Genomic DNA, 21,780 nt, shown 5'->3' with positions numbered 1-21,780 from the left:
TCCTCCAGTCTGGGGCTCTGCCATGTGCCTACCCCATGTTATGGTATAGCAACGCCCTGCCCACCTTCCCACTCAAGGAACTGTATGTAAAAAACTGCATTTTCAGTGGCCATCTTTCTTGATCTATTTGCTTTACCAAACTTGAAATGTTCTCTTAATACATTGTAACATTGTATATTGAAACATGGTCATCATGGGTGAATTGCCCAGGGGAGTGAGAGTTCACACACACACACACACACACACACACACACACACACCCTCGAATTATGTTCCTTTTTCCTCTGTTCTCTCCTGGGCCCTCAGCAACTGCTGACCTCCTTCCCCTAACCAAAGCCATTATTGCCACGGTGAAGCAGGAGTGACCACCCGCCAGAAGAAGGGGAAATGTGCCTCGGGCCAGACAGAATCAGAACCTGGAGCAAGGCCTGTCAGCATTTATCGCATCTCCTTCCTGACCCTCAGGTAGGAGGGCTGAATTAGAGGCTAGAGGTAGAAACCACAGCAAGTTCTTATAGAAATTATGTAAGACAGAGTCCACGGTAGCAGAGGTGAGTTCAAGGGCTTTCCATGAGAAGTCTTTAGTGAGAAGACAGAATGTGATGTAATGTGATCACAGTTGTATGAACCATGACTGTGAAAGCTGTGTATGTGAGTGCATATATGCCAGGTTGTTATGTCTTTAAACAAACGAAAAAGTGAGTGTCATTATAAGGGTCACCTTCTAAGGGAGGAGCAATGGACGGCAGAGGAGAGAAGGGGAAAAGAGGAAAGCAAGTTAGACTGCAATGGGAGAGAGTGTGGCTCAGTGGCAGTAGCACTTGTGTCGTATGTGCAAGGGCCTGGGTTTGATCCTCAACACCTCATACACACACAAGTTAAATCATGCTGCAAATCCATGTGTGACAACATAGTACCTAATTAGGATTTCCCTTAGCTAAGTGTGAGTAGAACACTGTAAGCCACCCCTCATGATGTGCAGTTTCAACACATCCATTTCCTTTTCTTTCTCTCTTTTTCCTGGTAATTTTCAAATGTATTTTTAATTGCAAACCTAGTTAAAATTCATTTTTAAAATGTATTAAAAATTTCTCATAATCAATTCTACCTTTAGATTAGACTACTGTTAACTTATTTTTAAATCATAGATGATAGATGATAAATAGACGATAGAAGATGATTGATAGTTGATTGATAGATGATAGATAGATGATAGATAGATAGATGATAGATAGATGATAGATAGATGATAGATAGATAGATAGATAGATAGATGATAGATAGATAGATAGAGAGAGATAGAGAGATAGATAGATAGATAGATAAATTTTGAGACACGGTCTCACTATGTAGCCCTGACTGACTTGGAACTTGCTATGTAGACCATGCTGGCCTCAAACACAGAAATTCACCTGCCTCTGACCCCCCAAGTGCTGAGATTAAAGGCATGCATCACCTGACATCCAACTTAATCATATATTTTTCATAAAGTAAGATATTACAGACATATTTTAGAAACTGTTTTTATAATTGCCATTTAAATTTTTTCCTTAAAATCAAGGTAGCAGCCCACCTGTAATCTCAGTGTCCACCAGCAAAAACAAGGGATCCCAGGGGAAGATGGCTAGAGTAGCCGAATTAAAGAGCTCCAGGTTCAGTGAGACACTCTGCTTCGTAAATAAAGCGGAGAGTGACCGATGAAGACCTCTGGCCTCCACACACTTCTGTGCATTTTGCAGCTATTTTTATGTCGTTATTTCTAGTTTGAGTCTCCTGTGGTCTGAGCAAGGAGGTCTAGTGTTTCTACTCTCTAAAGTTGTTCTGGGGTGTGGCATGGTCCAGAATTTGAATGTCCCACATAAGTTTGAGAAGGATTTGTATTCTGCTATTGCTGGAAATGTTCTCTACAAGTGTCATTTATACCGTGATGACCGATACATCCTCACTAGAAGACAGAGAGGCCTCCCAGACTCCTTAGTAGGATTGATGTGAAAATGATCAACCGACAAAAAGGAACTACAGATTCAATGCAATACCAGAAATTCCAGCCACATTCTGCAGAGAAGTAGAAAAACAACTCTAAAGTTCATATGGAAGGACTGAATAGCCAAAGCAATCCTGAGAAACAAGAGTACCAAGTTTATCAGCTGATTTCAAGTTATACCACAGAACCATAGTGACAAAACCAGCATGCTACTGGCGCAAAAACAATGAAGAAGGAAAGACAGCATCTTCAACAAATGATGCTGGGATAACTGGATGTCTACATGTAGAAGCATTAAGACTTGATCCTTATGTCTCACCCCACACAAAAATAAACTCCACATGGGTCAAGGACCTCAATGTTAAAACTGAAACTCTGAAACTGGTTGAAGAAAAAGGAGGAAGTACCCTTCAAAATATAGACCTAGGTAAGGAATTTCTGAATAGGACTCTGGATGCTCAGGAAATAAGGTCAACAAGTGACAACTGGAACCTCGTGAAATTAAAAGACTTCTGTATAGAAAAGGAAATTGTTACTTGGGTGAAGAAACAGCCTTCAGAATGGAAAGACTTTGGCAGCTGTACGTCTGATAGAGGATTAATATCTAGAATAGTTAAAGAACTCAAAAAGCTAAGCATCAATAAACAACCCAATGAAAAGCACGGGCTGTGAGACCTAACAGAGAGCTCTCAAAACAAGAAATACAAATGACCAATAAATATTTGTTAAAGTGCTGAACATCCTTAGCTCTCAGGGAAACCCCAAATAAAGCAACTTTGAGATTTCATCTTACCACAGTCAGAAGGGCTATTATCAAAAACAAGAAAACAAATGACCACAAATGCTGCTGTGGAAGTGGGGAAATGAAGGTATTTATTCACTGTTGGTGGGAGTGTAAACTGCAAAGCCACTATGGAAATCAGTCTAGAAGTTTCTCAGAGAGCTAATAAAAATCTTTCATATGACACAGCTATACCACACCTGGGAATATGCCTGAAAGACTCTATCCTACTACAGAGATACTGACTCGCCCATGCTCACTGCTGCTGTATTTGCAATAGCCAGGAAATGGAGCCTAGTGGGTGCTCACTTTGAATTCTTAGATTAGAATATTTAAATCGGAATGCCTGTTAAATGGCCCATTAGTGGCTGAAGTGGAGCAAAGAAGCCTTAATGGGATGGGGGGGCAGGGACTAGCGGAACACATGCGATTATGAAAGTGAAAGGCATAGATTACAGGAGATGGAAAAGTTAACTGGAGATGGGGGCATGGAAATAGGGGAGAGCAGAAGGGAGAGGAAACATTTAACCAAAACTAAGACTGTATGAAAAAGTAGTATAGACACCTACTATGTTGTAAGTAAATTAAAAAAACAGAATGTTTAAAGTTTGAGGAGACGCACCCTGCATAGATATTCGAGAAGCCTTAGGTTATTAAATGAAATTTTCAGTGCCAAGCAAGGGAGAGCTACCTACTAGCTGTTGGCTAGGAAGATCTCAGAGACCCACAAAAAATTACAGGCTATTCCCATTGCCCTTGCTTGCCCATCAGAACTAGATCATAAGACCCTATTGCCAAAGACCCACACACTTGGGTTACAAGACATTGAGAAATCAAGCTGGATCTGAGCTGGAATGTTCCTCCCTGGTGGATAACTTTCATAGTGCTAGAAGGTACTATGCAAAGCTAGGGGAGCAAAGTCATCAGTGGTCTTCCTATGTAGCTCTAGACCCCAAAAGCTACAGTGATGATCTGTCTGGCAAGATATGGTCACTGGTCAATAGCAGCATGACTGTTATGGGGGTAACCAACTGCGTTTTTATTGGATTGAGGCTTGCTCTACAGGAAAGTATTCAGGCCTAGTACCATACACCTCCTCAGTAGCCCATGGCTGAGGAGGTAATACGCCCTGAACCTGTTACAATGAACATGATGTCAAACTGCCTTCTAAATATTTATATTTATAGCCATCGATTGGTGCTGCACTGCTCAGTCTTCAACAGAGATGTTTCTTTTTGCAGTGGGTGGTAGGTAATATAGAGACTCATAATTGGTTACAAAACTGAGACTAAGTGACTGTTGAGCACTCAGTCTTAAACAGGCTATCTCTAGCACTCCCTCTAAGGCTCAGGGAGTATTGCAGAAGAGGGGGCAGGAAGAATATATGAGACAGAGGTTGGAGAGGAATGCTCAGCTGGGATGGCTCATGAAGCTATACTCATCTGGAGGCAGGTCTGAGGCTGGGTGAACAAAAACGGCTTCCCTAGATGTCTAGTGGCTGGTGCATGCCTTCTCTCCAAAAGAAAAGCCACACTTCTGTGTGGAGGCACAGGCTTCCAAGAATGTGGAGGAAGCTCCAAGACTTATGATGGCCTGGACACTGCCACTTACAGTGTCACTCATACAGGGCCACTTGTTAATGAAGGAAGCCACACAGGGCCAGCCAACGGCAAATGTGGGGCCTGTACTTAACTGACATTTTCAAAACTTTTATTTTTTTATCTTATGTGTATGAGTATTTTGCCTGAATATATGAAAGTGATTTGATTCCCTGGATCTGGAGTTATGGACAGTTGTTAGCTGCCATGTAGGTGCAGAGATCTTCTGCCAGAGCAACCAGTACTCTTAACCACTGAACCATCTCTCCAACCCCACCTGATATTTTTTAATGAGAGGCATTGTAAAGATTCTAGAGTCATTTTAATTATGTTTATGAAATGTTGATTGTTTCTTTTTTGCTTTAAAATGCTTAGTGTGGGGCTGGGGAGATGGCTCAGTGGTTAAGAGCACCGGCTGCTCTTGAAGAGAACCTGAATTCAGCTCCAGTTCCAGGGAATCTTATGCCCTCTTCTGGCCTCCGTGGGCATTGCATGATATGAGTGCACTTACATACATGCAGGCAAAACACGCATGCACATAAAATAATAAACAAAATATTAAAATTTTTTTTTTTTGGTGTTTTTGAGACAGGGTCTCCCTGTAGCCCCAGCTGTCCTGGAACTCACAATGTAGACCAGGCTGGCCTTGAACTCACAGAGATCTGCCTGCCTCTGCCTCCCGAGTGCTGGGATTAAAGGTGTGTGCCACCATGCTCAGCCATAAATGAAATATTTTAAAAAATATATTCACTGTTTTTTGTTATTGTTATCACTATTAGGTCTTTTTCTCCTAAATGAAGAATACGTTTTTCTGGATGATGAAATAAGTGAATTTTTTCTTAGTTGAACTAAAGATTAATCAAAACAATAAACAAGGAAATAAAGCGTCAATATAGTTTTTGAGCTAATATAAAATCTGAACATAGATTGTATAAAAGTTTGAAATGCTAAAACAAAGAAGTTTGGTTTAAAACATGATTAATTTGACTAATCCAGGCTAAGGACAAAACAAAACACAGTAAAAATGTAAAGTGTCCCATTAATAAAGTTCAGAAAAATTTTGAAAGTGATATCTACTTTCCTTTGTATTATTTATTTATTTACTTACTATTATTTATATTGAGATAGGATCTCCCTGTAGTCCCACCTGGCCTGGAACTCACTATGCAGACCAGACTGACCTCGATCTCATTGAGATCAACCTGCCTCCCAAGTGCTGGGATTAAAGGCATGTACCATCACACCTAGCTATATTTTACTTTATTTCTTAACGTTGATTTTGAGCCTCTCTTTTATTTCTTTTTCAGGATCTTGAGATAAAATCCCAGCACAATGTTCCTCCTGAGACACAGTAATCGAACTGAAGGCATTAAGGCTCCCGGGCCTAAGGGATGTGTGGTATGCACTTGCCTGCACACAGGCAGCCAACACCAAGGAGCTGTAAAACATCAAGCTATTGCTTCTGCACAGATATACCTGGGAGTTGTAGGGAGAACTAAAATTTCATTTCAGTGACTTCACTTTTTTGCCACCACAAAATCTAGCTCTTCCGATGGTGAGGCAGCATGTAGGCTATGTTGTTTTCCAGATGATAGTAGCCAGTCCTAAAGAGAGACACTTGTTACCTTTAGTTCACTTCATAGTATTTGTTCCTGCAATGGTATGACTAAGATTAAAAGGAAACTACATTGGGCTGTTTGATCTAGTTGTTGAGGGCTGTGTTACTCCTGTTTTACTTTCTTCTTTCTCTCTGCTTCTGGGGATCAACTCCAAGGCCTTGCACATGGTAGATAAGAACTCCACCACGGAATGACAACCCCGGGGAAATGACAGAAATGTTGGCTCTAACCTGAGATTGTGGCCTGTTAGGCTATCCAGTTGAAGAGTCCAAAGAAACCTTTCAGGAGTGGTGTGACCTGTAGATAGGATGTTCTGAAAAGTAGGACTATGTTCCTTCTCCATAGGACTTCAGGCAGGGAAGGACTTTAGGATTTCCTTGAGGAATCATTTATGGTTTTGCTCTGCCAACTCTTCCCCAACATCCCACAAATGCTGCTGTTTCCTTGCGAAAATATTCTAATTCTGATGACAGTCTCCTTTGCTTCACATTCTGGAATATTCTGAGCTCTTTGGACACCAGGTGGAGCTCTGATATCTACATGATTGATCTTCCTCTCTTCCTTAGAAGAAGCACCATTATTCCAAACAAGCAAAGCTCAAGGCCCACCTCAGCTGACTTTCTGTATGACCAATCAGAACAGAAGAGCTGGAAAGATCTCAAAGGTCCACAAGTCCAAATCTAAACAGCTTATTTCTATAGCAAAGAACTTAAGTGATGTGTGTAAACACCGTCTCTTTTGGATTGAACCTGTGTTCTGTCTTCCGTTCCCTCTGCCACATTTCACTATGGCCTCATTTCAGTGAGGCAATGATATTTTTCAAAGAATGTTTCATTTAGCTCATGACTTCCACTCTTCTTTCTCCTCACAGCTGCCAGAATTATACGCATCAATTGAGAACTTTAATAAGGCGAGGAAGAAATCAAACCTTTTAAAAATTTGCAGCATTTCATTTGAGGAAGCACAGAAACGGCTTATGGGAAACCTGGATGCGATGCCATTCACTGGCTATGTGGCTGCTGTTAAACAAGAAGATCCCCTACCTGCTGTAGAGTCTGAGGTTCAGAACAAGAAGCCAACGTCCATGGCAGAACTACTCCACCACAACCTGCTGACGGGCTCCATCTCCCCATTGGAGCAGTTATCCAGGTCCCAGCAGAGACTGGCCCGGAGTGGCATCCTTCCCCCTGGGCACATTTTTCCTTACAGTGTAATGGTTGACAAGCCCAGCATTTCTCCACTGGCTAATATTAGAAAGAAGAGTCAGAACGTCAAAATCATAAGCAGACCCCTCCTATCCTCTGCCGCCCAAGAGAAGCTAGTCTACAGAGATAAATCTATAAGATGCTTCTCCATGGATCCAGGTAACCTAAACAGATGGGGTCACCTGGGAGAAAATGCTACTGGGAGCAAATATTACTAGGAAGTTGGGTGGATTTCCAGAGCAGAAAGCGTCAAGCATTGACTCTAAGGTTCATGGCTGATGGTCTTGCTGCATTCAATGGCAATGAAATAACAGAATTTTAAAATTCCACCCTGAGAATAGAACACAACTATTATCCCAGCTCCTCCAGAAGTTAAAAGCAGGAGGATCATTAGTTCCAGACCAGCCCGTGCAATTTAGTCAGACCTAGCCGGTGTGGGGGGGTGGGATTGATTATGAACTAGCTCATGGAAGAACTCTTTAGAGCTCATGGAAGAACACTTTAGAACACTTGTCCAGCATATTGAAGGCCTTGGGTTCAGTCTCCAGTACTGAACAAGAATAAAAATTTTACAATCCAGGGTGAAGTCTCACATCCATCCCTGAAAGGCAGATCATATGGACAGGGCACTTGAGTTTTCCTATATGAAATGTGCCAGATCCAGCATCTGAAATGCCAATCACTGCTTGATTTTTTGCATCACAAACTTGCTGGAGTGTCAGTGTTATCTTTTATTACCCACCTTGGTCCTACTGCCATTTTCCATTTGGGAGATTTCAAAAGATTTTTGTTCCACAAACATTTCCTTATTGTTGTGTCTCTATCAGGACTTTCCACAGGGCCACAAGCAGCAGAAGGAAGCTTCACTTCTGATTTCTTGCTAGAGCAGTACCCACGGAACACCAAAGACCGTACAAGGGCGTGAAAATTACTTAAAACATGTGGTGTTAAGCGTTAAGGAAATGGAAATGTCTGATATCTCAGGTGTTCACATTATGACAGAGGGGAGCTGAGGTGTAGCTCAGTAGTTGTGATTGCCTAGGATGCACGAGATCAGATCTCTACCGAGGCAAAAGAAACAGGGCAGCACAGCAGCACAGTGTTTTATCCTTCTGTGCAGCTATCCAATCAGGTAAACAGGGTTGGATGTACAGCTTAGGGGTAGAGCGATTGCCTAGAATATGTGAGGTCTTGTAAGATGAAAAACATTAAAAAGTCTAAACATTTGAGCCCCTGTGAACTAAGTTTTCAATAAAGTAGATTTAAGACCATTTGTAGATTCAATACTTTGAAGCAGTACTGTCATAATAAAAGCACTTGACAAGACACTCAGAATGAACACATCTGCTAGAGGAGATGGCCATGGCTCTGAGCATATCTGGCCCAGGGAGCAGCAAGGAGCTTCTTTGTTTGCAGCAACTGCACACCAACATTTTCACAGAGCCTATTGTGGCTCTCCAAACTGGCAGTCCTATTAGAGTGTAGGCAACTGTAGCAGTGGTCTAGGGGGTCCACTGAAGTGGACAGTGTGAGCTTGGAACCAGAAAGGAAAAGTGCTGAGAGTTATGGCTGAGGAAGAACTTGTCCAAAGTCTACCAGAAAAGGCCTCTGTGTGTTTGGTAGGTCTGGGATATTTATGACTTGATCTTCTGTAGGGACTGATTTGTCCTTTCTTCCTATTGTGTGTGCCTCCTACCATCCATCTCACTTCTGAAGGTCTCTGATATGGCCCAGACTCTATGTGGGGGTCTCCTTTCTGTGCCCATGACACTGTTTATTGAGATCCTAGAGCTAAATCCGGGATATGTCTCGTCAAGAAGCACGCATGAAACAATGTTACAGCTCTCTGGGCGAGCTCCAGGAATTCTGTGAAGTTATTTGCTATTGTAACAATTCCTCTTCCATTCTTCACTCCTGAAGGGCCACTTAAGTTCTCCTTTGGACAGTGAGTCAATCAGATGCAGATCTGAAGTTCCCATAACTACATGTTGCCTGTTACATGGCGTTAGTAGAGTACTATCTTCTCATCATGGTTTCCAGTGCTAAGAATACCGTAGGGCAAACTGTCCTCCTACCACACAGCTCTAGGAGAAGAAAGGGGGATGGGGGTTGGAAGCTTGCTAGTCTCTGGTCACGTGAGCTCTTCCTCCTCAGTCTAATTCTTATAGAATTGTGTGAATTGATATGTTTGGCAAAGAATAGCACAGAAATTAATGTGGATTCACAAGAAAAGGACAGACCAGTGCTGTTGGGTGTCTCACTAGACCCAGGCTCTGCCAGCACATCATCTTCTATGTATCTTTTGTCTTTGTCAAAAAGACATTTCCTGCCCCTGCAGGTGCTACAACTATATTCTATGCAGCAAGAAATATCTTCTGTGTTTTTAGCTCATTTATTTGAGGTTCTGACGATCTGGCTTTCATGCAAGGGAGGTATGTGCTCTATCACTAACCAATAGTCATAACCCCATTATGTCCTTTCTGAACCAGGAAGTAAAGGTTCCCTGAGAACACTTTGCCAGAGGGCTTCTTTCTACCTTCTTGTGACAAATTGTGTCCAGTAGTTACTGCTGCCTGCAAGAAGGTTTGTGAAGCAGGCTTAGTGTCTACCCTCTAGAGCAGAGAGAAGCGGAAATGGCTTGCAGTGGGTGTGACTGAAGCCATCCCTTTGTAGCTGCCCATGATGCAATGCCTTTAGTGATGAGAATCAGCTCTAAGGTCTTATTCTTGACAAGTATCCTTTTCATTCCCTCTCTCTCCACCTCTTTCTATGCCAGGCCTTTGGAGAGCTTGCCAACCCCTGAAACCTGGCAGCCTGGTCCCAGGGGAAGACTATTGTACTGATCAGCAGGAATCACCAGTGTCTGTCCTGCTGGGGAAGGATGAACCGAAGAAAAAGTCTCAGGCACACATCTACATGAAGGCTGTCCACCAAGCATACTCTCAAAACCTAGGCAGGATGGAGGACTGGTGGGGCAAGGAAGTGTCTACTTAGTCCTTGGGACATAGGCAACCTGCTCAGTGTCAGCAGACGGGGAAGATGGGAAAAGCACTGAGGGGAAATGGGCCAGCGCTCTGCTTACCTGCTGTACCCATGACCTCTCCACGCCCAGGCACTCGTCTCCTCAGCTGCTTGGTCCCTGGTTTTATACACATGCCCTGGCCTTTAGCCTTGGTCTTGTTGCTACGCTTTGTTTTGTGTCTCTACTGCACAATGTAGTAAAGCCAGGACAAGAAGAAAGGGAAGGAGAGATCTCAGTCAGTCAGGGAGTAGGAATATGCCCTGGTTTGGCTTTCTTTGGCTCACTGAGGCTGAAAACTTGTAACCACTGATGATACTCAAATCTGAAAAGTCCTGAAGCATTATTTTTAGAAGTCAGATTCTAGTTATACCATGGCCCTTTTATCCTTGAACTGACATTAGCATCTTTGAAGAAATGGTACTAATAACTTGTAATGATGTACGTCTGGCCAGTATTCTTCCTCAGTTCAGCTACTCATTAGGAGTCTTGTACCATCTCCGTTTTCATCAACATCCTATAAGGCTCTTCATTTCTACCTCACACCAGTTCCTCTACATCAAAGGAGTGGCTCCTTTCCCTGTGTGGTCTCGTAGGGTCCACTTGAGCCCAAGCAGCCAGACCTACCCATTTTTCCACATAGGGGAGTATGCTAGATGAGAACCATGGGCTCCCTATTGCTTCAGAACATCATTCTGTCAGAAGAGAGGAGACGCAAGTCCAGTAAAGATTTATTCTGGGTGAAGAGATAGCTCAGCGGTTAAGAGCACTGGCAGTTCTGGCAGAGGACCTGGGTTTGAATCCCAGCACCTACATGGCAGCTAACAACCATCCATAACTCCAGTTCCAGGGGATCTGACTCCCTCTTCTGACCTCTGCTAGCATTGCATGACATGGGTGCACTTAAACACATGCAGGCAATACACTCATACACATAAAATAAAATCATAAAATAAAAATTTTTTAAAGATTTATTCTGTCCATGAAGCATATTGTCATGTGATTCTTTAAAAATATGATTTTTTTCAGGAAAACAATTCATGGACCTAGTGGATCTGGAATGGAGGTATTTTAAGGGGCTTGCAAAGTGGAAACACACTATTCCTGAAACTTCATTCTGGGACATAAAATATGACACAGAGAAGAGATTTGTAGAAAGCCAAAACATGCCTGGGGGTATTTTTCCTCCTCTAGTTTGAAAAACTGTGGTCATTCCTCCTCAAATTGATTATTAAAAAGGAGGAATGTATTGTCTTAAATGGAATTCATAATTTACTGAAATATTTTTGATGTGGATTTTAGCTTTTGAGAACACTGAATTTATGCAGAAGAGAAAGCACCCAATATGTATTCTATACAATATTCATGCAAAGCCCAAACCCAAACCCAAATATTAAGTAAAAGATCCAATTGATCTGCTAACACAAAATCTAGTTTAGATTTATGAAACCCTTTTGGACCAGGGATGAAGCAAATATTGATCATACGAAAAGAAATGGTATGTATGAAGAATTATCCAGCAAGAATTACTCTTTTAAAACAATTTACTTGCCCTGTACAAGTCTCCAATTTGATTCCCCAATATCCTATTTCCCAAAAGTTAAGTACATAGTAATTCCATCACCATAAAGGTAGTTGCATAATTTGATGAATGGAAGGATTATCACCTGTGGGTATACAGATCAATGTGAGAACTTCCAAATAATACGCTGCCTGCTCAAAGGCATCAGGAAGAAACATCCATAAGACAAGAACAGGAAGATCTGAACAGGAACAAATTGGAAATATCGGAAATGAAGAAGTCATTAGGTAGTAACGGTAATAACCCCCAGCAGACTGGATATAGCCGGAACAGGAAGATCTGAACAGGAACAAATTGGAAATATCGGAAATGAAGAAGGAAGTCATTAGGTAGTAACGGTAATAACCCCCAGCAGACTGGATATAGCTGAAGAGATGGTTTGACACCTCAGAAGGTAGTACTGACGGACTTCTAGCTATGGGTAATGGAGGAAGCCATGAAAGAGGTGTTAGTAAGGGAGACACAGGAGAAGGCCGGAAATACAGCTAACGGAAGTTAGAGAATGTGGTGAAAATAGGAAAGTGGTGACAAATGTGCTGCTGAAAGACAAAACGGCTTAGTGGTACGAGCACCTGCTCAGTATGCGTGAAACACTCGGGTTCAATCTCCAGTAGTAAAAAACAATAAATCGACATAATTGTTCAGAAATGAAGAAACACATGAGACCTTATATTGAAAACTCTCACCAAGTAATAACAAATTAGAAAGAAATATATCCTTAGCAACAATGCAGCAAAACTGCAGAGCTTTTGGGCCTCAAAGGAAAGAGAATCTTCCAAAGAAAGATGTTTCATTCAAACAAAGAAGAAATTGACAACGAAGCGTTCAATGGCATCAAGTATCAGAAGGAGATGGTGCTGGGTACTCAAAGTCCTGAGGGAAACAGCTGCCCACCTGGAATCCTATGACTAGCAAATACTCTTCAAAGAGCTGTAGTTGAATAAATGTACTTGAATATGTAAAAGCCCCACATTATTTACTGTCTTCAATCCATTGTGAAAGGAAAATCTAATAAAGCAAGGGCAATTAAGAACACAGAAAAAAATGCAAGAAATAAGACCGATCAGGTAAAGTACTGATGTTATGTGTGTGTAATATTTTGTAAATATTAAAATATATTTATTAGGATATATTCTATGCCCTAATATTTCATTCAAAAATTTTGCCTGAAGCTGAGAATGGTGGCACATGCTTGTATTTCCGGAGCTCGAGATTCCAGGAGGAGAGCAAGTACGGAGACAGCCAGGCCAGCTACACAGGAAGCCAGGATCTTTTTTAAGAGCGCTTTTATGCAAGTGAAATTACTGCCCACCCCTTCCTCCCTCCCTCCCTTCCTCTTTTCTTCCTCCCTTTCTTTTTCTCTTTCTTTCATTCTCTTTTACTGCGGCAAGGTCTTGCTATACAGCCCTGGCTAGTCTGGTATTTGTTATATGACCGAGAGTGACCTCAAACTTGTTAATTCTCTTGCTTCAGACTCTCAGCTGCTAGGACTATAGAAATATACCACCAAGCTTGGCTGAAATTATTCTTAATTCCTACTTTTATACTGTTTTTATTTTATTATTTTTTGTTTTCTTTCATGCTTTTTCTTTTCCTTTTAACTTTTTGAGAAATAGTCTCCCTAGGTAGCTAACTTGACTTGAACATGCGGTCCTTTTGATTCGTGTTTTAGATGCACTTATTTATTTTTATTTTATGTGTATGAGTATATTGCCTGCATTGTATGTAGGTGCATTCATGTCGTGCTATGCCCATGGAGGTCAGAAGAGGATGTTGGATCCCGTGGAACTGGACTTATGGGAAGTTTGTTAGCTGCCATGTGGATGCTGGGATTCAAACCCAGGTCCTTTGCAAGAGCAGTCATCTCCAGCCCCTATGCACTAATTTTTAAAACAAGATCCTGGTACTGAAAGTTTTAGTAACTTCAGCATAGCGGATATCTTCGGCAGAGATTCTGCCTGGGAATAAGGATGAGGAAGATTTCTAGGTTGTTACAATGTTCTTTAAAAACTCTGTGTGCTCTGCTGTATTTGGTATATAAAATTCTCTCAGTTTATGAACTCACAATTACAACTTTTGTCATGCATGCTATGTTCCATAAAAGGCTTAAAAGTCTTGAAGTTATGCTAAGTTCATAAGATGAACTGGTGAGTTTTTCATCTTATGAGACCATAGCATTTGAATCATATCAGAAATATTTATTATTTAAAAATCTAGTTAGAACTAATCTGCAAAACCATCTAGTCCTAAGACAGTTTCTTGCTGCTTTTATTTTGTGTGTATGTGTGTATACATGTGTGTGTGTGTGCATGGTGTGCACCATACACGTGTACATATGGAGGTCAGAGGTTGACATCAAGTGTCTTTCTCAGTCACTCTCCACCGTATCTTTTGAGGCAAGGTCTCTCTAAATCTGTTGCTGACAGATTCAGATAGAATAGCTGGTCAGCAAGCCCTAGGGACATCTACCCAGTGCTGGAAGTATAAAATGTGCTGCTATGCCCAGCCTCTTTTTTTAATGCGAGTGCTAGGGACTGAACTGAGCCCTCATGCTTGCATGGCAAGCACTTTGCTGACTAAGCAGTGTCTCCAGTCCCCTTTCCTGTTGTTTTGATCCTGAAAGTATTTAAAGATTCACAGAAATAAATGTAATTATATAATTCACCTGCATATAATAATCATCGAAATTTAACCATCATTAAGATTTTTGTCTATTTAAGATGGTCTCCCTGTAGCCTCAGCTGGCACAGAATTCACTATGGAGGTTAGGCTGGTCTCCAAGTCACAGAGACATGCCCACCTCTGCCTTCTGTGTGCTGCCTTCTGTGGCCTGTCATTAAGACTTTGCTAAACTGTTTTATCTACATTTTGCCGTGTCTGCTGATATTTTAATGCAAATCTTGTCCCTCGTGTCTAAGAATGTTATATTTCAATGTACTTCAATGTACATCTCAGAAAAACATGGAAACTTTCCTTCATAATCACAATGAAATTATTTGCCAAGAAAAAAATGACAGTAATTCCTTGGCACCATTGTATACGTGTTGGACTTTTTGTTGCTGTGAAAAACACCGAAGAGAAAACATTTGAAGAGAGGACACATTTGTTTTGGCTCATAGGTCTACAGGTTTCAATTCATGGTGGTCTGGCACATTCCTTTATTGGGCTATGGTGATCAGAATATTAGGCCACAGAGCACGGAAGAGGAAAGTTGCCTACTTCATGACGGACAGAAGACAGAGAGGATGGGCCCAGTGACCCGATATAACCTTCAAAAGCCCACTCCAGTGGCTGGAGAGATGGCTCAGCAGTTAAGAGCACTGACTGCTCTTGCAGAAGACCAGAGTTTGAGTCCCAACACCCACATGACAGCTAACAATGGTACATAACTCCAGTTCCAGGGGATCCTATGCCCTCTTCTGACCTCCATGGGCATTACACCACATGGGTGCACTTACACATATGCAGGCAATATACTCATACACATATAAAATTAAAATAATAAAATATTTTAAAAAGCACACCCCAGTGACCTACTTCCTCCAACTAGCTCCTACTTCCTAATAGTTCCACCACCTTCTAATAACACCATCAAATTAGGAGTTCATCAATGGATTAACTCATTGATGAAGTTAGAGCCCTGATGATCCAATCACTTTCCAAAAGCTGCACCCTGAACGCTGCTGCACTGAAAACCCTGCCTTTGAGACGGAGTCTCCTCAGGTGGTAGGTCATATCCAAACCATAACAGTGTCATACCACATTCCGACTCCCTTATTGTCTCAAACTTGGCTTTTTCAAGTAGGTTTGCCAAGGTCTAAGAAACTGAATTTAGCTGTTAGGTCTGTTAAGGATCTTTTACTCTCAAGCAATTTCCTTCTAGACAACTGATTTACTGAAGATATGGCCCACTGTCCTTGAGAAGGACCCATCTTCCAGTTTCATACCCTTATGACATTAACTTGTTCTTCAATCAACAGATTTATTTAGAAATAAATCTATCCATTAGATTGGCCTGTAGGCATGTCTCTGGGATATTTTCTTGATTACTGATTTAAAGAAGGGCCCGGCCCACTGTGGGCAGTCCCATCCTTAGGCAGATGGGCCTGGTCTGTATCAGAAAGGTAGTGAAGCAAGCCAGTAAACAGCTTTCGTTTGTTCATTTCTGCTTCAAGCTGCTGCCTTGAGCTCCTGCCTTGTCTTTAACCTGAAAGTTAAAATATGCCATTTTTTCCCAAGTTGCTTTTGTTCCTGGTGTTTATCACAGCAACAGAAAGCAAATTAGGCAGTTGCCCATCATAACTACATGGTAAGACCCTATTGCTAAAGACAACACCTATTTTAGCTGAAGGACTAGAGAAATCAATCTCAAACCAGGAAATTTCCTCCCTGATGGCTAGTTTTCATAGTACCAAAAAGCACTATGCAGGCTGCTGGGAGAAAACAATCAATGGTCTTACCCAGTGCTGAATCTTGCATGTTGCAATAATGACCCAGCAAGCAAGATGTGCCTACTTGTTCAATAGTGGCACAATTGTTGTGGGGTAACGAACTGCTTTCCGATTGGATGTGAAGCCTGCTCCACAAGAGGGAATTTTATGACTGGTACAGTAACCCTAGTCAAAGGCCCATGGCTCAGGGAGATCATAGGCTCTGGGGTAGAACCTGCTATTGTTATCTACCTGTTATTTTGCTGAATGGTCATACTGTCAAATTGCCTTCTAAATATTTATGTTTATACCCGCTATGTTTTAACAAAAAAACTTACTCTGAAAGTTATCAGATTTTAAAAATTAATTTATTTTGTGTGAAGGGGATGGGGGGATGCCACAGAACACATGTGAAAGGTCAGAGGACAACCTGTGGGAATTGGTTCTTTCCTTCCACCACGTAGGTCCTAGCACTGAACTTAGTTTGTCAGCTTGGCAGCACGCACTTTTACCCAGCCATCTCACAGTATCAAATGTTTTCTTTTTCTTTCTATCTTAAGGCAGGGTCGCTCTGTACAGCCCCAACTGGCCTGAAACTTGGTATGTAGACTAGCCTGTACTCAATCTCACAGGACTCCTGCTTTCTAAGAGATTTATTTTTATTTATGTGTGTGTGTGTGTGTGTGTGTGTGTGTGTGTGTGTTCCTGATAAGGTCAGAGAGGGTGTCAGAGTCCCTTGGAGCTAGAGTTACAAGTGGTTGTGAGCTGCCTAATGTGGTTTCTAGGAACTGAACCTCGGTCTTCTAAAAAAGTAGCAACTATTCTAAACCACTAAGTCAGCTCTCCAGCTTCCTTTTAGACATTTTCAAAGTGAGAAAAAAGCCTATAAAACCCAGAACATGACTCAAGCTGTTATTTCTCTCCCTTTCACTATCCTATGCAATGTGCTGTAGAGTTGAGTGAGTTGTTCTGCCAGAGAGCAGCCCCCTGCAGCCTCCAGAAAGTTTTGAATTGGAAGCATGGAGCTGAGGCTCTGCAGTGGGTGATGGAGAGAAAGCTTCCTCTGGGAGTGCTTCATCTTAAGTTGCCTGCTCACAAGAGTCATCCCCTCTCTCTCTCATGAAGGGTCCGGTGAGGGATTTGTTCCGATTTCTTATCTTACGCAAGTTTAAACCGTTCGTACATAGCATGCCATCCTTTCCTCTTTCTTCTTTCTATAGTCATAGAAAAGACAGAGCTTGAAGCTATAAAAGGGAACATGGATAAGAATGCTTTCCTGAAAAAATGGATTACTTCCATTCTTTTGTTTTTATCTTATGTGTATGACTGTTTTGCCTACGTGTATATAAGTACACCCATGTCAAAGTGCCCAGGTAAGCCAGAAGAGGGAATTGAATTTCCTGGAACAGGAGTTACAGGTGATTGATAGCTGCCATGCAGGATTTCCTGTCTCTGCTTCCTGTGCCTGCTTGAAGATGTGCTCAGTTGGCTTTCTGCTCCAGCCACCCCCTGCTGCCATGCCTCCCCTGCCATTATGGACACAAACACTCTAAACCGTAAGCCAAATAAACTCTTTCTGTGATAAGCTGTGTTGGTCATGGTGTCTTCTCACAGCAACAGAAAAGTGCCCAATACAACCCTTCACCTATTTTTTTCTTTTTACCTTGTAAGTACTTTCTAGCACAAGGGGTAGTCTTTAGTGTGAAGACTATCTGCAGGGATGTTGCCAGATCCCGTATTCTCTTTGATGAAGATGTTCTCCATGCCCCTATTAAGACTGTACTCCCCCTCACCCAAAGTCCCAGTGGTTCTGTTCCTACTGCTGTTGTGGGTGCCTCTCATTCTAGTGGTTTAAAAATACTGTCTTGTGAGGCGAGGTGGCGCATACCTTTAATCCCAGCATTCGGGAGGCAGAGGCAGGCAGATCTATGGGAGTTTGAGGCCAGACTGGTCTCCATAGTGAATCCAGGCCAGCTGGGGCTACAGGGAGACCCTGTCTCAAAAAGACCAAAAAAAAAAAAATACTTTCTTGCAGTTTCTATGGACCCAAAACCCAGTCCACTTCCACCTGCTTTTGCTGCTTTGGGTTTCTCATGAGGCTGGAAGGGGGCTGGTGTCTTGTTGGAAGGTTTGATGGGGGAAAAACCCATTTCCATGTTTACTTATGGAACCACTGGCAGGATCTAGTTCCTCCAAGTCATTGACTGAGGCTGTCCCTCCCTTGGTTGTGGGATGGAGTCCTTCCTCAGATCCTCGTGGGCATCTCCCATGTGGGCTTGCCTCATCAAAGCCCCAGTAAAGAAGAGATTTTGGTAGCAAGACAGCAATTGTCGTGTGTTATAAACTAAAACTACAGGTGACACTCCACCCTTTTCCTGTCATCTTACTGGTTAGAAGCAAATCTGTAAGATTAGCCACATTCATGATGAAGTAAAGTACACAAGTGTGTGAACACCAAGAGACAGATCACTGGTGCCTCCTTGTAAATCTTCCTAACATACTGTCTGCTTGGAAACTCCACTCTGTTCACTGACTCCACAGTGGGCACCAGTGACAGACACATCTTCATCTTTACCTACATGTATGTCACCAAGGTCAAAAGTGTTTAAACACACATGGAGTGGCTGGTGGTAAAACAAACAAGCAAAAACAGGGAAATTTTTGATAACTCAAAGAAAGTGCAGATGGAGTAATGTAAAGGTGTTGCAAAGATTCAAACCTGACGTTCCACTGACAGCTACTACGGGGGAAATCTACTCATTTTCTAAGTGGATATGCAGTTACACTGCTTTGCAAATATGTTTTTAGCTGCCACGTGGGTGCTGGGCACTGAACCCAGGGTCCTCTGCAAGAGCAGTGCAGCAAGTGCTCTTAACCGCTGAGCCATCTCTCCATCCCAGACTGGAATTTAAGGAAAAAAATCACTGAATTTTGGTGCATTTCATACATCTCGACCATATTTAGGTCCCTCCCCTATCTACACCCCTATCTACACACTGGTTTTCATGTATTCCGTCGTACACATTAAGGACTATTGAGTCAAATTTGTGTCCCCAAATGTTCCTTCAGTGTGAGGCTATCCACTGGACCTTGGTCAACCTACCTAGTCACTCTCTTAAAGAAGACCAACTCTCACCCAGTAGTGATCAGCTACCAATAGTTCCTCAGCTAAGGTTGGGCATTCTTACCCATTTTCCCACTTCTATCCTGGGTTTTTGTCTGCTTTGAGTTTGCATGGGTCTTGTGCATGCTACAACTATTTTAAGTTCATATGAGCAAGTCCCCAGATGCCTGGAAAATTGTTTTCTTATGGTCATCTACCACCCCTGGGTCTTAGTCTTTCTACCCCCTCTTCCACAATGATCCCCGAATCCTGGGAGGGCAAAGTTTAATATAGGAGTCCTATCCAGGGATATTCATTCCACAATCTCTTATGCTCTACATTTTGGCCAGTTGTGACTTTTTATGTTAATCACCATCTGTTGCATGAGAAGCTTTGTTGGAGAGAGTTGAGAGATGCATTAACATTCTCTCTCTGCCCCCTATTCCATTATGTTCCCTGTGCCTAAGGGGTAGATGCATCATTTAGGGCTGGGCATCTCACAGACATTTATTCTGTGTAGCAAATATAATGACAGTCCTCCTCAAGACCTGTCAACATAAAATATGGCCCATCTTCCCTAGTCCACCAGGTCGCCTCATTCTTCACCTCAATGCATTACTTCCAGTTAATTCCAACCTGCATTGCCCCAACTCATCTTAACCCTGTTTCTTGGTCTGATTTTCTGCCATGAACCCCACCTCACTCTAGTCACCACAGCCCATCCCAACTACTACGTTTGTGAATTCATGTACTCCCAGCTGCCTGGCCCACTACACTATGTTCTTCCCTACCTTACCCTAGTCGACCAGTGCCTGGCCAGCCAGCTGTCCACACTCCCCACCTCAACCTGAACCACCCAGCATGCCCTTTTTCCAATTCACCTTACCCTCTTGCTTATTCATACAACCCAACTTGTCCAAATCACTGTAGTCTGCTCATCCCACCTTGTTCTCTACATAACTCTAGCTGTGCCTCTTAGAGTCCAGCCTTCCCTATAGCCTACTTGACCATTGTGTATTGTGCCTGCCCTGCCATCCTGCACTGTTCTCCATCATACCCCATGTAGTGGCCATCTACCTTTTTTGCTGGGCTTATTAACCAATCAAGCTAGTTTGCTATTTTCTGAAAGTCTACTTGTTTCCCTAACTCACACGGGCCTGTATCCTGTCTCTCCAGCCCACCAAGTTCACAACTTAAACAGGCCAACAGAGCCTGACAGACTAAGCCCCCAACACTGCTCCAACTCACCCAAGTCTACCCAAGGTGACTTTATGCACAAGTCACTCAGATTCTGCTGTTACTTGTCCTTCCAGCCTGGCCTGTTACCAACTCACACTGCTGCCCAGTTCCCCATTTCGGCCTACTCCACAGCTACATGGCCTGACAGCCTGAAGTGCACTCCACCTCATCTTACTTGACCACAACCTGGCCTGTCAGCCTCCATTGTTACATAACTCACCCTAGTCTTTTGCTCCATGGCTCTGAGTCTCTTCTCTCCAGCATTCTTAGGGTCCACACAGTAGCCCGTGGTCCCCACTTCAGTACAGTCCAGTCAGTCTACCTAGCCTGCAACTTCCAGGCCAGTCAGCCCACACCATTCTTTTCCATAGCCAGTCTCCAACCTCTCCCCATTCCACAGAAAGCTTCCTGTCTTGCAGCTTAGTTCAGTCCACACAGTGCTCTGTTCCCCAGCTCGCCATCTCCATGCCACTGACCTTCCAGCATGCCCATTTCCCCAACATATCTGGTGCTCTTCCTCCTGTCCTGTCCGATCACAGGTACCCCACCTACAGTTGGTCCCTCAGCCTGTCCTACTACCCTATGCTGTTCCCCAAGTCACCTCAGTCCATCTCCCCTCACTCTAAGTCTTCCCTTGTAACCTGTTCTCCAGTTCCCTGTCTCCCACCCAGACAACACTGCTGCTCACTACAGTGTGTTGCTGACTATGCTCACAGCCTGCTCTCTTGCCCACAGTGCACCACATAACCACCTCACCCTTGTCTGCCAAGCCTCCATCACTTCCACCTCTCTCCTTTCCACCCATGCACAGTAGATAACCAACCTGCCTGTTATCAAGGACCCTCAGCTGCCTGGCCTACTATACAACACAGTACCCCAACTCGTGGTGATCCAAAAATCATGCACTGTTCACAAATCCTTCTGGTGTACCCCACATACTCCCTTTCCAAATCACAGCCTGCCCCTGATCCCCTTATCGGTCTGATCTGTTCGTCTGTCCAATGTCCAGACTCACACAATTCCATCACTGCGAAGGACGCCACATGACCCGTTCTTATCAAACACCAGCACACTCTGCCTGTTCACTCTACCACCTCACACTAGAATATGCAGCCTGTTTCATCCCTAACTAACAGCATGGAAAGGTTTTAGCCATTCATTTTAATAGCTTTCTCCATAGATCTTTGTTAGGTACCATAGCACGGGTAACAGGCATTAAT

General features: G+C 42.8%; 1 protein-coding gene across 2 annotated transcripts; it reads left to right on the top strand.

Moving 5' to 3' along the window:
• The first annotated feature begins 6,579 nt into the window (after positions 1 to 6,579).
• On the top strand, positions 6,580 to 11,999 carry CUNH9orf153 (chromosome unknown C9orf153 homolog). Of its 2 annotated transcripts, none has more exons than XM_029557212.1 (3): positions 6,580 to 6,646; positions 6,854 to 7,346; positions 11,236 to 11,999. In XM_029557212.1, exons 1-3 carry the CDS (start codon positions 6,608 to 6,610, stop codon positions 11,403 to 11,405), a joined length of 702 nt encoding a protein of 233 aa, XP_029413072.1. In that variant the 5' UTR covers positions 6,580 to 6,607; the 3' UTR covers positions 11,406 to 11,999. The 2 variants fall into 2 exon arrangements, with proteins under 2 accessions (XP_029413072.1, XP_029413073.1); XM_029557213.1 differs by lacking the exon at positions 11,236 to 11,999 and adding an exon at positions 8,015 to 8,365.
• Positions 12,000 to 21,780: the final 9,781 nt, after the last annotated feature.

The sequence above is a fragment of the Nannospalax galili genome, unplaced genomic scaffold, assembly GCF_000622305.1.
Source record: "Nannospalax galili isolate Female #2095 unplaced genomic scaffold, S.galili_v1.0 scaffold1928, whole genome shotgun sequence".
Taxonomy (NCBI): Eukaryota; Metazoa; Chordata; class Mammalia; order Rodentia; family Spalacidae; genus Nannospalax; species Nannospalax galili.
This window is presented reverse-complemented; position numbering and strand designations above follow the sequence as displayed.